At 41.2% G+C, this 18,721-nt stretch overlaps 1 protein-coding gene across 3 annotated transcripts in view; it reads left to right on the forward strand.

The window, feature by feature from the left end:
- The window catches only part of LOC148422867 (A disintegrin and metalloproteinase with thrombospondin motifs 20), a 95,729-nt gene that overhangs the window by 15,200 nt on the left and 61,808 nt on the right, over positions 1-18,721 (forward strand). For all 3 annotated transcript variants that reach the window (XM_088416792.1, XM_088416793.1, XM_088416794.1), the window contains exons 4-9: positions 9,036-9,283; positions 10,581-10,664; positions 11,660-11,784; positions 11,856-11,896; positions 11,962-12,067; positions 17,918-18,064. In XM_088416792.1, coding sequence (XP_088272918.1) covers positions 9,036-9,283; positions 10,581-10,664; positions 11,660-11,784; positions 11,856-11,896; positions 11,962-12,067; positions 17,918-18,064 — 751 coding nt within the window. The remainder of the gene's footprint in view (positions 1-9,035; positions 9,284-10,580; positions 10,665-11,659; positions 11,785-11,855; positions 11,897-11,961; positions 12,068-17,917; positions 18,065-18,721) is intronic.

The following is an 18,721-nucleotide window of genomic DNA, read 5'->3' on the forward strand; positions in this document are numbered from 1 at the left end:
CATAGAAATATGACTTTGAAGTCAGCACTCTGCCTTTACTTCAGAATTTTCACTTTAAAGTCAGAATTCTGTCTTTATTCTAAGAATTCTCCCTTTGTGTTTTGAATTCTCACTTTAAAAACAGAATTCCGACTTTCAGAATCTGTCAGAATTCATACTTCAGAGCGAGAACTCTGACAATGAAGGCAGTCCTCAGAATTCTGACTAAAAATAAAGGCAGATTTCACTCCAAGTACTTAAGTACTTGTTCCTAAGTACCAATTTATTATTTATGAATCTGGGATTTAATGTCCGGACCATAAAAAAAAACGTGAAAATCCGTCCCTGGCATTCAATGAGTTAAATACCGTACATACATGCAGTATGCATTTATGTAATGAGAATTTTCCGCCATACCGGTGAGCCCCTGTCGAAATCATCGCAAACCGAGGCCGCGGTTGAGATGACGATCCGTCGCATCCTCCCGCGAGCTAGCACGTGAACTCCGGCACGAAGTGGATAGAGATCGCCCCAAGGATGAGGGTCTCTACAATGAGGGTGGATTCTTTTCTCCTTCAGATCCATTTGAAGACGGACAAGGAGCCTCTTTCTGGCTGTTTTTGTCTGCCAATCTCAAATCCCCCCCGCCCCACGACCCACCCCGTCTTCCCGCCAGCCGTACTTTGAATGCATTAGAAACAGTAAATTGAATATGGACAGTTTGACAGCAAACATTAGCAGCTGAATAGCTAAACACTAGCGTCCCAACGTTGGCGGCGGGGTTCTTTCATCCCCGTTTCGTTGTGTTGTCACCGCCTTTGATGGGGCAGTACTTGGCCCACATGACATCTGTGGCCCCTGACCCTCAACATAATCACTGTATGGGGTTGCCCCCTCGGTGCCCACTGTGTATACATGCTAGTTCAAATGCCAGCATCACTTTTTTTTTTTTTTTTTTTGCTCAATGGGTTCATTTACATGGAAACAGGGCCCTCCCTCGACCGGGGTCGGTTTGAACGGGCCGACTTGAATCGTTGCCCCGCTCTCCCCTTGCGCTTTCATGTATGTGAATGGAGCCACTTGTTGTTGGTAACCTCACTTCCCGCTTTGTTTTGTCACTCACAGGACGGCTCGGCGTGACCTTTAGGGTTTTTAGGGAAAGTGGCTCTTGAAAGACGTGATGGACGTATGGCAAATACGTTTTACGGAAATGGATGTAAAAGCGCATCAGGGGGATGTGAGATTTGAACAGGAATTCTGCAAGAATCAGTAACTTAGCTTTGTTTTGGAATCTTTGGGTCAATATGACCCGAAGCTGTGTGCATTTGTCTAAAAGTGGTAACAACTAATTGTAAACTCGCAAACTAACAAAGGCCACGTTTAATTTATAAATGTGTGTTTCTTTGGTAAAATGATAACTTCCTGGGTCACTTTGACCCGGGGTGTACTTAGTTACCCAAACTTGTCCAAAAGTGTTGAATCCAAATCCAGTATTTTGTTTTACCCAAAGATTTATGTTCATTTCTGAAGAGCTGCAATATCTCTGGGTCATTTTGACCCGAAGCTGTGTGCATTTGTCTAAAAGTGGTAACAACTAATTGTAAACTCGCAAACTAACAAAGGACACACTTAATTTATAAATGTGTGTTTCTTTGGTAAAATGATAACTTCCTGGGTCACTTTGACCCGGGGTGAACTTAGTCACCCAAACTTGTCCAAAAGTGTTGAATCCAAATCCGGTATTTTGTTTTACCCAATGATTTAAGTTCATTTCTGAAGAGCTGCAATATCTCTGGGTCATTTTGACCCGGAGGTTTGTGCATTTATCTAAAAGTGGTGACTTAATTTTTACTTTTGTGATTTGTTTGCTTCTTTGGAAAGGTTAAAACTTCCTGGGTCAATTTGACCCGGACCACATGTAATTATCCAAAGGTTTCAGAAGCTTTTTTGCGTGTAATACTGCGAACTTAAAACATCTTTTGATTCCTTTTTTCCTTGGGTCAATTTGACCCGGGTTTTGCTAATCAAAAAAAGTTGCAAAAATGTAAAAAAAATTAAAACTGCATCCAAATGCTGTTTAACTGGATATGTCTATTATACTTGCTCTAAGTCATACAGACGTTGTGTACTGTAAAAGTACAATCAACATTTACTTAAATGGGTCAGTTTGACCCACTGTGCAGCATTCTCATGATTTTCAGTCGCGAGAAATTCGCTCTATTGCCCAGCGCTAGTCGGGCCTGACTAAAAAAAACCACAAGGATGTCAACTAAAGGAAAATGACAGAAAACGCGGAACGCGGCGGTCTATCTTCTTAATGAACCAGCGGACCCATCGGGCCCGGCGGTTCTCCACAGACCCGAGAACAACAACAAGAGCCCTGCACAGCGTGTATCCTTTCACAAATGTTGTCGTTCGCTCGACTCCAGCTGACCCGCGGTCTTCCACTCCAGTACCCGCTTGTCTTCTTCGCCCGAACCTCATCGGAAAACGAGCTCAAGAAGCCGATATACAAAAAGCGTTAAATGGATTATTGGCTTTGCGCGGGTCACTCGCTCATGGCGAATGATCTCGCCGGCGTTTCCCCTCCACATCAAAGCCTTGCTCTTTGACTCTCCCTCAGTTCCGAGTCAAGAGTATCAATGCCGAGAGGCCGACAATGGCAAACACACATCTCATTGTTGGAACTAATTAACATTCTTTTACAATGGCCCGCTGAGCGTGGAAGCGCTCCCGTCCCGGGGTGCCAATTAAGTGGACAGTGTACCTTACACTCAGCCTAGGTACTTGCTCGGCGTAATCGCGGGGCCGGATCCTTCGGTTACCATCCGGTAAGACGAAAATCTTGCGGCCGGCGTGGGATTAAGTGCAATTGTGGCGGCCGGATCGAAAGACAGAACAGCTACCAAGTACGGAGGCGTCCCATAAACGGCAACTTAAGAATTAGACTTTTTTTTTTTGAACTCGACACCATCCGAAGAAGTTTATAAGGCACATACGCTGAGTTTTACGCGCAGAAGTGCCGTATTCTCGTTTAAGATAATTACCGTAACGGGACGAGATAGGAGGACGTCAGTTTGCTGTTAGTAGCCGGTACCCGTTGCAGCTAACAGGAGCTCGTGTGAGCTGAGGTTATTACAACATTATTTTCAACAAAAGAAGCGAGCGGACTGAACCAACGTCCGAGTCCATCCTTGTTCACACGCAGGAATATTAGCAAAACCGAAAAGATAATGGAAAAACTATGATGTCTCCATCTGATTCAATTAACCGGTTAGAGCACAGGTGTCAAACTCAAGGCCCGGGGGCCAAATCTGGCTCACCACATCATTTTATGCTGCTCACAAAATGCTAATTATGACTCTAAGATTCTGACTAAAAAACATATTTGCCAGTTCTCTTTAAAAAGTTGTTTTTTGGGAAGCATCAAGAATTTTGTGTAACCAATCACACAAACAGTTTTTACTGGGACCTGATTTAAAAAATAGGTAAATGTGTGACAGTCATACTTAAAATTGATTTGACTTAAGTCATAACAGCCTTCCGAGGAAACTAGAAGTACAATTGGCCCCTGGCTTAGAGAACATGAAAAGGTATTCCATTTGACACGTTTATTAATTTTTGGCACATATATACACAATCATAAACTTGGTAAAACACGGATGGTGCTCAACTACGGGTATTTATGGCAAAAGAATTCGAGCCTCGTCGCAAGGAAAAACAACTGCTTCGATTATGTTCGGCGTTACACTGGCGAGGCGTTGACTAACCGTTCACATTGTAGGAAATCTGAAACACACAACGCGCAACAAACGTATAACTTATTCTGTTATGCTATAGTTCTTACCGTTGTTACCAAACTCTTGGTGCGTTCCATATGTGGTAATATAGACATAGACTATACCGAAATTTGACCTTAAAATCAAGGGGGCGTCCTATACACAGGTGCGTCCTTTAGTTGGGGAATTACGGTAATTGTCCGCTGCTTAAGAAGACGTTTTAAAATAAAAATTCCAAGGGACGTTGTCCCCTCTTGGAAGGTCTTTGTGTACTTACATTATTGCTTTGGAGACATGCTGAAAAGTGCGTGGCGGCGGTGGCTTGAAGAATGTGTTTGGAGGAGCAGACCAAATACTTGTGATGAATGAGGACGGCAAAAGTTGGCGAGGGGCCCGTGCCGTTTCGTGCTTTCGTGTCATTTGCAGCCTGGGAGTCATTGATACTGAAGAAACTCATTCCAGCTGACGCGGACAATCCCAACAGTCAGGGCGCATATGGGGAGTTATGGGAGCCATATTATTTGTATACTATATACAGACGTTCCTCGACGTACCATCACGGGATTCACAAACGTTCTTAGATTCCAGCAAAGTTTCCTGTCAGTCAGATTTTGCATTTCTGTGATACTGACGCCGGTACATCCCCCGTAAACTTTTTTGCCCGCTGACAGGGTGCAAGGGCTGCAAGGGTGCCCAATCAAGCTCAGATCTTTTGCAGCGATATCGCTAAACACGGTAAAATGACCCAGGCAGGATAAACACGTTTACTGGCCAGTAACTAATAGGGAAATGCAATACAGTACACGAGGAGAATAAGCTGTCTGTCTCCATTGTAGTTTGGCAGGAAGAGTTACCAGAAAAATGGTATAGTAACAACGGTTAACTTGATAATCTTGTTCTTTCAAAGTAAATAACACAGTGTTTTTTTGCAAAATTTTTTCTCTCTTCGTTTTTTTACAAACAACTTATTGGGAAATATAATACAGTACGTGAGGAGAATAAGCTGTCCGTCTCCATTGTAGTTTGGCAGGAAGAGTTACTTCTGAAGTTCCTACCAGAAGAATGGTATGGTGGCAACGGTTAACTTGATAATCGTTTTCTCTCAAAGTAAATAACGTAGTTTTTTTCCAATATTTTTTCTGTTTTCATTTTTTTACTAACAACTTATGATCAAATTCAGTTTACCAACGGGCGCCCGGAACGTAAATCGTTCACATGTCGAGGAGCATCAGTAGTATTTCTGTATATCGTGTTGTGTATAGTACTACAAGATTCAAGTCAAAATTTGGTCTAAAAATTAGTACGTTAAAAATACCTCAAGCAATTCATCATTTTAGACTAACAATGTTTCTCTTGAAAAAGAAAAAAATTGACGCATTTGTGGTAAAGATGTCCCGCGGAAAAGATGTCCTGGTCAAACCACGACACCGGTCACGTCGCTGATTTTAGTAAATAAGAAAAAAAGGTGTCTTATCGTTAGCACTAAATTTAAAACAAACATTAGGCGTGTATTTCCTTGACCACCAATGTTGCAAATTAATAAATTACAGTATCGACTAAACCCATATTTGTGTACTTTGTCAAAACAATGATTATATCATTTTTTTTGAAAATAGTGGTTATATCTACAGAAGACACGCAACATCATCAAGGACAAGACACACCCACAAAACGATCTGTTTGAACTGCTGCCATCAGGCAGACGCTACAGGAGCTCCAATTTGGCAAAGCTAATTTTGCTCATGTAAACAAAACAAAGTGATCTGAGGAGCTATCGCTCACCTGTCTCCCCTCCTCACCTCTGAGCGTCACCCGCGCAGTCGGCGGGAGTCAATCAAGACGCCGCCAGACAGTAGACGGTGGCAGAAAATAGACCCAGCTGGAATCCGTCACGGCAAATCCCGAGACAACGCGTCGGCTTCAACGAGCGCTGACACATGGCAGCTATTAACGTTATAGACTTTAGCTGACGATATAGCCGCCGAGACACGCTCGGATCTGTCCGGACTATCGGTTACCGTCAAATCAAATCTACATGGCTTTGACGGATCAAAAGCGTAAGGGCGCCACACGTCAAGGCGTTTTCTTGGATTCAATTCGTGCTGATGATGCGTCAGCGTTTTTGCGTTCAAAAGAAATAATCTGCTAACGAGACATTTTTTTTTTTTTACACATCTCATCCGAGGATTGTTTACATTGGATCGATTTCCAAAATGAGAATAGTTTAGAGGCGTCGAAAAAGAATAATAATCCCGTTTGACAAGGGTAGGGTTTTTTAAATAGAAGCTATCCGGTTTTTTGGGCGTTGTTTTGCATGAACTCCATGAGGTATGAAAAATACGATAATTTTCAGGAATCTTCCACGTCCCAGTCTTTAATTTGATAATATGCTCACCCGTCAAAAAAACTCACATACAGCATGTCAAAATTTCTAACAGGGTGTAATAAAAAATGTAATTGGAAAAAAAAAAAATAAAAAAAATACGTAGGTAAAAACTGAAAAATTTACATGGATCTTAATGTATATTTTTTCGTCCCACAAAAATAAAAACTCGCTGTTTATGCACGGTACAAGGCGCACTGGATTATAAAACGCACCGGATTATAAAGCGCACCGTCATTTTTTGAGAAAATTGCAGGCTTTTAGGTGCGGGAAATACGTTAATTTTCAGGAATCTCCTGCGTCCCAGTCTTTAATTTGATAATATGCTCACCCATCAAAAAAACTCACATACAGCATGTCAAAATTTCCAACAGGGTGTAATAAAAAATGTAATTGTAAAAAAAAAAAATACATACGTAAAAATTGAAGAATTTAAATGGATTTTAATTTATTTTTTCAGGCCCCAAAATAAAAACTCGCTGTTTATGCACGGTACGAGACACACCGGATTATAAAGCACACCGGATTATAAAGTGCACCGGATTATAAAGCGCACCGGATCATAAGGCGCACCGTCATTTTTTGAGAAAATTGCTGGCTTTTAGGTGCGGAAAATACGTGAATTTTCAGGACTCTCGCCATGTCCCAGTTACCGTATTTTCCACACTATGAGGCGCACCTAGAAGCCTTAATTTTTTTTTAAAAAGCCGAGGGTGCGCCTTATAATCAGGTGCGCCTTATATATGGATCAAAATTGAGATTGGGATCAGTTGACGGGGAATGAACCGGTAAAGTAAGCTTTACCTGTTTCTTTTGTGTGTTTACAGTTGAGCAAGGTTGCTCATATTGACGATGAGTTATTATGCTATTGAGAGTTATTATTTGAGTTATTATTGTTATTACTTTGAGTAATACTATATTGGGATTGAAAATGTTTTAAAATATGTCATTAATTGAGGGTGCGCCTTATAATCCAGTGCGCCTTATATATGGAAAAAGTTATAAAATATGTCATTAATTGGGGGTGCGCCTTATTATCCGGTGCGCCTTATAGTGCGTAAAATACGGTAATTTGATGATACGCTCTCCCTTGCCTCGTCAGCGCGAATGGCGAGTGGCGCCCGGTCTCGGTGCGAGTCAGGGCAGTCACCTTTGTCTTGTCATGGTGTAAGTAGCAGCTCAGGACCCGGCGAGCGGCGGATTTGAACCTAATGCGCTTTTTCCGAGAGGTTACGCACGGCTAATCTGCGCCGATTCCGAGGCTATTATAACACTGACCATATTTTCACCCCCCGCTCTCGATTTTTTTTTTTTATCTCGACTTAAATCCAATTTCTGCTAGCTTCTCCTCACATGTTAATCCCTTTGAAGTCAGAATATCTCCAAAGATGAGTCTGTTTAAGGGCTTTAGCGAAGATTTTGGACTCAAAGCTGTGTTGGGGGTGCGCACACGGGCAAAGGCGGGCTTGGCGCCGCCTCTGAAGCCGGCGCTGGCACGGGGGCTCGGCCTCACGGCCGCCATTGTGCCAGAGAGTCACGCTCTGCCTCGCGTGCCCGCTGGGGGCATCGCTTGAATAATCTCAACAAGTTCTTTCTTTCTTTCGTTCTTTTTTTTTTGGGCTTTTCACTGAGCTAACAGTTTCACACAATCTCTCTCTGTCTGACTGTCTGGAAAAATTGACCGCCGACAAGACAAAGGGACACTTCACTCAAAGTTGAGGCGGGTTGCCGAGGTCGGTGGACTCCGAAATATGCGCGGCCAGAATCGTAAAACGCTTTATGAATGTCTGTTTATGTTTCGTTTGGATCCTCTATGCCTCCTTTCTTTTTTTTTTTTTTTTTTCACCAAAAACGCTTCTCGATATTACAGCAGACAGACAGCGGTTAGCGCTATACTGTACTCTACTGTACTGTACTCGATGTATTGACAAATAACACTAAAAGCAAGATAAAAACAATATAATATAAAACATTTTTGACAGAATAAAAGCTGATAAAATCAAAAATTGTCCTAAATTATAACATATACGGGAATAGTATAATATATCGTTAGCTAGCTAAAACATCAAGAAAGGAGTTTTTGGCTAGCCCAAACATTTTGTCGAAATTAGTTTAGTGAGTATTTGGGTGTCTCGTTTAATTTCTGGTAATAAAGTTTCTTCATGAAATGTACTAAATTGGCACTTACACTAACATTAACCGAAAAGATGTCCCAGTAAAACCGCGACACGTTTTCTAATTTTAGTAAATAAAAAAGTTGTCTTAGCGTTAGCACTAGCATTAAACAGAAACAAACATTAGGCGTGTATTTCCTGGATCACCAATTTTGTAAAATAATAAATTAGAATAGGTTAAACCCATATTTTTGTATTTTATGTCAGTGACTTTTGGGATTGGGATACACATATTGGGTGAATTGTTGTTTACAAATATTAGTAGCCCATTTTAACTCATTCAATACCAGTAACGCATTTTCACGGTTTTTTTTCAGAGTACAGGCATTCAATCCCTTTTTTTATTTATTTATTTTTTATAATGCTAATGCTAATTCCCTCTACAGAAATTGATTCACCACCAAATATCATCCTTGACCACCAGTATTGGTATCTTACCTGAAAAAAAAACATATCGGCCTACTTTTAATTGTGCTAACTGCTAGCGTATTTTCCCCACCTTCTGAAAAAAAAACAAATACACAACAATGTAGCTTTATTGCTAGCGCTAACGCAACAAACGTTCTGGTCAGTTGACAATATTAAATTATTTCAAGTAAACATAAAATATTTGAGTTTTTTGTGTTTAAGATTAATTAGTTAAATGATTATAACTTAAATTCGCTTTTCCCCCACTCTGCTAGAAGGTGTTTACATGTGTACATTTCTGTCTCCACTCAGACGACAGCGTGAGGACAGTGTCTCTGGAGGGTCAATTGAACATGGGCGACGAGACGGACTCTTTCCGAGCCGCCATCGACGGGCGGGACGCCGGCGCCGCTAACGAAACGCAGTCCGGCCACCCGCGCAGACGCAAGCGCTTCCTTTCTTACCCGCGCTACGTGGAGCTGATGGTGACGGCCGACGCCAAGATGGCGCGGCACCACGGACGCAATTTGGAGCACTACATCCTAACAATCATGTCAGTAGTAAGTAAATTAATATTTCTTCAAATTATCACGACAAAACGTACGATAGCTTGAACTTGATAGCCTGTTTTGAACATTTTGACTGTTTTTTGTTGTTTTGTTTGTTTTTTGTTTTGTTTTGTTTTTTAATCCAGGTTAGTGATCAAATTTGAGCTGGCCAAACCTTTTATCTGCTAATTTCCATTAAAAAAGAAAGAAAAAAAAAAGACGTTAATTGACGTCAGAGTTGCTAGGGTTCCCATTGAAAAACTCCCATTGGGAAATACGGTTTTCTTTGGTAAAAGAAAGGGAATTAGGCACAGATTTTTACGGAGGCTTTCCCTCATTTTTATAACTATTGATGCTTGTTATTAACTCATTCAATACCAAGCAAGTATTTTTACGTTTTTTTTTTTATTCCAATCACAGATACCTACACTATTTTTATCCTTTTCATTTTTTTTCAAGCGTTTGGCGAGAGACGTCTCTAAAACTCAATTTTATCGTGGGCCACATTGTGGTTATGGTTTCTATTGAAGGCTGTTATGACGGTAAATTCAAAGAAATTTTAAGTACAGTTTGCTCTTTGAATATTTGCCACATATATGGAATATTTTCCATATATACAAATTTCATGTCTAGGAAATCAGAAAAAAAGAAGAAAACCTGCAAGGAAAAAAATGTTCTGCAATAGGAAAAATTAGCTGCAGTGACCCAAACGCGTTCCAGTGAGGGAACACTGTATTTCAAAACCGAGAACTCCATCTAGAGGACTAAAAAAAATAAATAAATATGACCGATGCTTCATGAGGCTTCATTTCCCCATCACGAGTCTCACTCGATTTGACAAGGTTCAATCACAACTGCGAGCAAAAAAATCTGAGCAAACCCAAATCAACTTTCAAGGATTCATTCTCTGCTCACGGCGGGGTTCACGCTGTGCAAGGTCCTGCGATAGAGTCGGAGGAAAAAACGGGCCGAGGCAGGCCCGGCCCCGTGTTTACGTCCCCCCCTCAGGGCCGAGACGAGCTAAATGTTTATAGTGTACTAATGAGTTCCTGTCAGGAGGTTGCACACGGCCTCAGGAGACCGCTCGCCGGCCGTGACAGGGGTGCACCGGTAGAACGAGGGAACTGGAGGGGAAAACCGGCCGGGGAATGTTTGGCCGGCGAGCTACGCTGAGCCGGGTTCAAATTTGCTTTTAAGACCCAGTTACCTTTAAAGACCGTTATTTGTTTAATTCCCAATCCCACGTGCACAGCGGCACAGGTTTCTGGAAGTTTGCATTTTTTTTGTCTCTGCCTTGTCTTTGTTACAGGTAGCGGCGGTCTACAAGGACCCCAGCGTGGGGAACCTCATCAACATCGTGATTGTCAAGCTCATCGTCATCCACAATGAACAGGTAGCAAGGACTTCCATTTCACCTCTAGATGTTCGTGCAGGTGTCATATATATATATGTATATATATATATATATATATATATATATATATATATATATATATATATATATATATATATATATATATATATATATATATATATATATATATATATATATTTACAGACACACACAGTGTATTGCCGGTTTACAAGATTAATCGGTTCCACGTTGGGATTGTAACACGAATTGAGTGTTACTTATATATAATATACATGCATACAGTTCAAAAACATCATAAATAAAAACCATATAAAGGACTTTTTTAACTTTGAGTGACGTGACAAGCTTGTTATGGCTGTTTTCTCAAGTGAGGGTAGCCCAGCCTAGGCTAGCTAGGCTAGCTTAGCCTTCTTTTAATTTTTGATTATCTCCAGCTTGGTTTCCATTCTAATCATCTTCTTCTCTTTTTTAACTTCAATAGCGATCTTGGGACCCATGGCCAACCAATTCAAGTTGGAATTAAGCACTATCAAATCCTTAACATGCTGCCACTTTGAAACGTGATGCTGACCAATAGCAGACCAGATTTGTAGTGACATAAGCAGTGATACGTGTCGTGATGTATGAGCGCAATGCCCCAGCAGACACTTGCGTTATGTTTGAGAAGAGAGTTTGTGTTTTTGTTTTTTTTTTTAATGTCGTAAGGCCACGGCCACGGTCCACGTTGTAAGGCAGGGACGTCGTAAACCGGGGGTCCTAAAAATGACTTTAGCATGGATGCAACTATGATATCGTTTTTTTAATTTTTTTTGGGGATGGGGGGCAGGGCAGATTAGCATGAATTTTTCCTGACATTTTACTCTAATTAAACGGGTAACCTAGGCAGAAAACATGCCTGAAACTTTTTTTGAAACTGATTTGTTTGACTCAAGGACTCGTTTCAGCCCTAAAAATGACATGAGCATGGATAAAGCCATGGTATCAGTATGTTATTTTTTCCCCTTCATAAACAGGACGGCCCTACAGTGAGCTTCAACGCCGCCACCACTCTGCACAACTTCTGCACCTGGCAACAGAAGCAAAACGTCAAGGACGACAGCCACCCCTCTCACCACGACACCGCCCTTCTCATCACCAGGTACGCTTACCTCCAAAAATCACCCCTTGTCTTCTAAAACATATTTAAAAAGATTTTTTTTCCTTCCTCAGGGAAGATATATGTCGCGCAAAAGACAAGTGCGATACTCTCGGTAAGCCCCGCCCCTTTTAATAGTTGAATGTAGCATGAGGAAGTCCATATATGGTGTGTTTGCAGGGCTGGCAGAATTGGGGACCATGTGCGACCAGTACCGCAGCTGTTCCATCAGCGAAGAAAACGGAATCAGCGCTTCCTTCACCATCGCTCACGAGCTGGGCCATGTGTAAGTTGCGCACGTAAACACACAATCCCGTAGAATGAAAGACTTCCTATCAAGCATAAGCAGAAATGGACCAACGGATTGAAAAGAAAAGAGCTGGAGTTGAAATTAGGCGCCCAAAGTGACACGTAAAAAACAGATTACTCAAAAGTTATAGTCCTGTCAAGCGATTAAATGTCATCTAATTAATCGTATAATTTTCCAGAATTAATCGTAATTAATCAAAGATTAATCTACAAAGATTGTAATTATTGTATTTATTGAAAAAAAAATCATCAAATAAAAAATATTTTACTCCAAAGACGTTTAATGCTAATACTTTAGTACTTTGTCACCTTAAGGTGGAACTATCCAAACTACGGTTTGGGGGCCGTTTGCGGCCGACATTCTCGTTATTCCGACCCGATTAATAACTACTTTTTGTCTAGACAATATCACATTTGCTTGCTTGATTGATTCGTTAATGAGTTAAGATAAAAATAATTAGTATGTCCGCCTCGCAGTTAAGGTTCGAATCCCCCTCGCTCTGGAGTACTCGTAGAGTTTGCATGTTCTCCCCAAGCCTGCATGCTTCCTCTCACACTTTAAAAACATGCATGGCATGTGTGTGTGTGTGTGTGTGTGTGTGTGTGTATGTATATATATATATATATATGTTTTAGGTCTTCAGAATTGAATTTTCTAGACACTTATTCCAGTTAAAAAGAAATGTGTTGCCAGATGTATTTTCGTCGAAAATGATCTTCCATATATACGTTTTTGCATAACCAAGAGAGCGAGTTGTTAGCAAAGGGTCTGAAAAGAATCTGCAGCTATATCCGTCAGCCAAGGCGATTATGCAAAAGTCTCCCGCAGCTGTCGGCTGAGTTGGCGCGGTCCACTCGGCGCGTTTAGCAGGCCTGGGAAAGCCGGTGCGAACCACTCAACAGCATTGCATGGGATTAGGGACCCAATTTGCGCTAATGGATCGGAGGCCGTTCTCAGATGTCCTGAAGGACCCCCGGCGCCGATAGTCCATTTTAATCAGGTTTGGGGTTAAACATCTTGCAGGGTAAATACACAAACCGGACCAAAGGCGATCCATTATGTGACATTTGATTTATAGTTGTCGAAAGCTTAATTGAGTGGAGGGTTCAAGAGGTGAGGAGTAAAATTAGGTGAATTGTAATTCCATTACTGTCCGCCAAAACCACTCTACGGAGGCATATTAGCATATTAAAAAAAACAAAATTAAAAAAAAATCTCCATCGGCATTTCGCGGGCCACATCAGATGATGTGGCGTGCCGGATCCGGCCCCCGGGCCTCGGGTTTGACACCCGTGGCCTATCTTAAGGACCAAACCTATTTTTCTCTTCACTTTCCTATCAAAAGAAACAAAAAAAATCCAGTGCACGCGAATCAACGTCGATGGCGCTTCCTCTGGATTCCCGTTGACGTCCTTTGACGTCATCGGCACTCAACGCGTTAATTCTTTGTCGAATTCCAACTCCGATAGCGGCGCGCCCATTGTCAGCACGCTCATAAACTCGCAGACATTCCTCGCAAGCCTCCGTGGGCATTTCAGACACATTCTTGTGCTAATGACACAGCGATGCCTGCCGCGCCGCGGCCATTGATTCTCCTCGCTGATGCATCCCCCCCGAGGGGGCACCAAACCGACTGATTTACAGCCTCATTACACTAACAGCCTCTTATCTTCAATACCTTCCAAACCGCATGCTTATTCGAGCCATAAATCCGTGTCAAGTAAATCAGCGTCGACGCACACACACACACACACACACACACACACACACACACACACACTCATCGGGAGATCCCGTCAAGTATTTGACAAGTATTTTGCTCGGCCGCACATGAGCGAGGGTGTGAATGTGCGCAACTTCGTTCGGTGGCAAAGGCTCAATCGGTTGCCGGGTTTTAGGCCAACTTTTCGGGCGCCAAAGGCGTCTTGCCAACCGTGCTTCAGGTTTGTGTGTTTGTCTGTGTGTGTGTGTGCGCAGCTGGTTTTTGCTGCATGGTGGAGACCAGATCTCGGGTTTACGGTCTTTGTGGGGACCATTTTGGTGGACCTCACAAGTTCAGTTCTTTTTAGGGCCAAAAATCGAATTTAGGGTGGAGGTTTGAATTGGATTTTCGATTGAGGGTAGTGTTTCTCAAATAATCGTGCGGGGGGGGGGGGGGGGGGGGGGGCACAGGGGGGGGGGCACAGATGAAACGGAAAAAGGATTTGTTTTTGCTGTGCAAAGTATAATTGTGATAAAGTTACTATTACAGTTTTTTTTCTTTTATTGCCTACTTTATTATTTGCTCGATTATGGAATGTAGTCTGCCCCCGCGGGGAAGCGAACAGAATAAGAATTTCTTTGTGTGATATTACTGCGCATACGACAATAAAACTTGAATCTTGTGTAAGGATTCACATCTTTTTTTTGCAGGCACTTTGATGCACTTGGTTTTTTTTCTGCTTAGACCAAGCGGTGTCAAAACTTGTTTTAGCATGCGGGCCTTATGTAAGAAAATCAATTCCCAAGCCGGCCGAACCAATAAAATTATGATGTATGTTTATACGACATTAAAACAACAGCTTCAAATTTACTAGTATTTTTACTAGTATCCAAAATAGTACAAGCACATCACTTTTAATCATAAAATATTAACAATACTAAATGATAAAACATTTTAAAAAATTCAGTTCAGTTTTATACTTTAGAAAATCATCTCATGGGCCAGATTAAACCCATTTATGGGCCAGAACCAGCCCGCATGCCATATGTTTGACACCTCAATTTTAAGCAAACCCTGAAAGTTTTATGTATTTTTTATTGCTTTTTACTTGTGTCACTGATGAAAAGGATACAGCTTTAGGTATACTTAAACAAGTCCTTGGTTTTACAGTCTTTGTGAGGACCAATTGTAATTGTGGGGACCATTTTGGTGGACCCTACAAGTTCAGACCTATTTTTGAGGGTTAAGACTCATTAAGACTCATTTTTTGAGTATAGTTTGAATTGCAGTTTGGATAAGAGTTAAAGTTAGGCAATCTGTTGTGATGGTTAGGGGACTAGGAAATGCATTATCTCAATGGCATGTCCCCACTACCATAGAAAAAAAAAAACGTGTGTGTGTGTGTAGGTTTGTGTGTGCTGACATTGCAGCCAGCGCTGACCCACATCCTGTTGTAAACATCTCAGACATCATACAGCTGCGCAGGGCTGCTGTGTGTAAATACACGCACGCTCACAGTTCGCGATTCTGCACATCATCAAAAAAAAAAAACAGACTTTATGAGCTCGCCAATAGCAGACGAGCAGGATGAACTCGTTAATTTGCACATGCACCGCGGCGCCCTTTGTTTTATATACATCGCTCTGGTTTTGTCTTTATTAGCAGCCAGAGAACGGACACTGCCTTTTTTTTCTCAACCCTATCATTAGAGGCATATGTTTTATTTTATGCGTCAAAGGACTCGCTAATTTTGCTCCGGCAGGATCATTGATGTATAAATCTCAATGGATTAGCTAAGATTAATGGATCAACAGAAAAGAAATACCAGATAATTGGGTCATGATGAAAATGAAGTACATGAGTGCTTTCTAAATCCATTTAATCTGCATATGTTTTATTATATTTGTAAACATTTTGGATTATGACGATTAAATTACCGAGCCTAAGTATGAACTGGCACACAATGACTTTGTTAGTGGCTAATGCTAGAGGCTAACCCCAGAATAAAAACGCACGAGGTGCACATTTGATTAGAAATGACACAAAAGGCAGCTGGATTGTTGGCTTCTAACGTGTTAGCATCTAATGCTAGCTGCATATTTTTTATCGCATTTGTAAGTATTTTAGATTATGACGGATAAACTACTTAGCATAAGAATGAATTGGTACGGAATAACTTTGTTAGCGGCTAATGCTAGAGGCTAACATGTACGGTAAACCCCAGAATAAAAACGCCCGAGTTGCACATTTGATTAGAAATGACACAAAAGGCAGCTGGATTGTTGGGTTCTAGCGTGTTAGCATCTAATGCTAGCTGCATATTTTTTATCGCATTTGTAAGTATTTTAGATTATGACGATTAAACTACTTAGCATAAGAATGAATTGGTATGGAATAACTTTGTTAGCGGCTAATGCTAGAGGCTAACATGTACAGTAAACCCCAGAATAAAAACGCACGAGGTGCACATTTGATTAGAAATGACACAAAAAGCAGCTGGATTGTTGGCTTCTAGTGTGTTAGCATCTAATGCTAGCTGCATATTTTTTTATCGCATTTGTAAGTATTTTAGATTAAACTACTAAGCATACGAATGAATTGGTACGGAATAACTTTGTTAGCGGCTAATGCTAGAAGCTAACATGTATGGTAAATTTATATACAATAACTCTGTTAAAGGCTAATGTTAGAGGGCAACATGATTGTTTAACTGGATTGTTGGCTGCCAGCATGTTAGCATCTAAGGCTAGTGGCTAATTCAAGCTTCTGACGTTAACTCTCAACCCCACGGATCTTACTTCACAAATTACTCAGTTGATAGTTGCAATGTTTGTCAATTTCTAAGGTGATTGCTGGCCTCACTAGCTAGCAACCGACAACCCAGTAGTTTTATTTATGCAAAATCGCCGCCTGAAAATGCTCATACAAAAACTAGCGTGTTTGTTGAGCGCTAGCTTGCTTCTGGCATTAGCTGTTTTCCTGCATTTCCTGTTGTGTAAAACTCAAAAACTGATGCTTTGATAACCTTTGATGAGGAAAAAAATAAACAGCTACTCAAGCGCTAGCCGCAAGTGGCTAATGCTAGTCCCAAAAACAAGCTAGTTAGTACTATTACTCATTGCGGTTTGCATTTAATGAACACCACCGGCTGGATTTTAAATCCACTCTGGTTCTTTACGTAATTCTCAAACTATTTGGAACAAAACATATCACAATATTTTAAATTGATATAATGTCTGAGGAATCAATATGCCAAAAACATGTGAGCCCATATGGTATTGTCAGTATTAGCGTGTGCTTGGTTTGCGTGTCCTCCTTTCCTCTCTGCATTAAGCTGTTTGAGAATGTGAGATGGCGAACTTTGCCCCTTGAGGTCTGAGCTGGACGTTTTTTGAACTGCGAGGAAAGATGTGATGGAGGTTTTTATTTCCATCGGCCTTTTTGACCATTGGTGGGCAAATGATGGTCCGCGAGCTATTTACGGCCCACCCGTTATTCATGATAAACTCTAAAATATTTAACATACAAAACTAGAAAAATCACCCGGCCAATCCAGCTACAGTATATTAACAGCCAATCAAAGTTTTAGAGCATTTGATAAGGAAGTAGCTGCAAGATTGTGTTACAAAACAGCAGATTCCCATGTTTTTGGGGTGTGTGACTAGTGTGTGTGTGGCACGACTTGTGTGACCGTTTGAGACGGGCTCAACGCGAATTTTGTGACGTTTATCCTCCTGGGCGGCGACTGAGCCACTAATCGGCTGATAATCACTTTATGCGGGTCCGTGTGTGTTCCGCACGGATCTATGACCAGCCTGGCGAAAATAGATTGTGGGTCACCAACTTTCATTCCACCGATGTAAAACGTTAAAATCTAACACACTTAGCGTGCTGCATTTTCTTGAGTTTGTATTCAAGTCGAAATTCGCTTTATATTCGCTTTTACAATAAATACAGCATTAGTTGAGCATGAAATTTTGTACGTATTCTAACGGAATTTGTTACCTCAAAATGTTGGTTGCCATTAGCTTTAGCATTTTTGACAATTTTCTCGTCATCTACCCAAAATAGCTCCGCAAATCACATCGCTTTTCTCAATTCCTTACTGTCTCTGTCTCTACCAGGTTCAACATGCCCCACGACGATAACCCCAAATGTCGGGAGGTCGGCATGAAGCACCAGTATCACGTCATGGCTCCGACCCTTAACCATGACACCAATCCCTGGTCGTGGTCCAAGTGCAGCCGCAAGTACATCACAGAATTCCTCGAGTACGTATATTTCAATGTCAATGAAACCCCGTTGTCCTGACGGACGTTTCGCTCACTAGCAGCTACCGATAGCTCATTAGCGGCTAAAACTAGCGACTGACCACATTATAAACAGCTCATTTAATAACAAAGAGTATGAAAAAAAGTATGTAATTGGCAACTACCTATAACTCATTAGCCACATTAGCCATCTAGGCTACAGCTTGAATTCAAACTCAAATTGTTCATTGTGACAGCGCAAGGAATAACTAGCTAGCTGGTTAAATAATAGCTCAGTTAGCATTGCTGCCACCTAAGCTAACGACTAGTCCTCAGCTGGTGAATTAATAGCTAAGTTAATAGTGTTAGTAATCACTTAAGTTATATCGACTTAAACTTGGTAAACTGCTTATTTGTTGATATTTAAGACGCTAACGGGCGCTAATTACTCAACTAAACAACTAAAGCTAAAGCTGCAACACTAACGCATTCAGTCCCACTTACACTTCAAACTCACAATCTACTAATTTGCAAACAAGCGATTACGCGAAACCCAACTAGCTAGTCAAAAGCTAACAAGTCAAGAGTTACTCCCATAACCTGAACTACAAACCCTCAAACTATTATTTTAACAAACAAAAAGGTCAATGGAAGCTAACTCGTCAACTGCTAGCGAGT

Source organism: Hippichthys cyanospilos, chromosome 6, assembly GCF_059441005.1.
Source record: "Hippichthys cyanospilos isolate Australia breed blue-spotted pipefish chromosome 6, RoL_Hcya_1.0, whole genome shotgun sequence".
In the NCBI taxonomy this organism is placed as follows: Eukaryota; Metazoa; Chordata; class Actinopteri; order Syngnathiformes; family Syngnathidae; genus Hippichthys; species Hippichthys cyanospilos.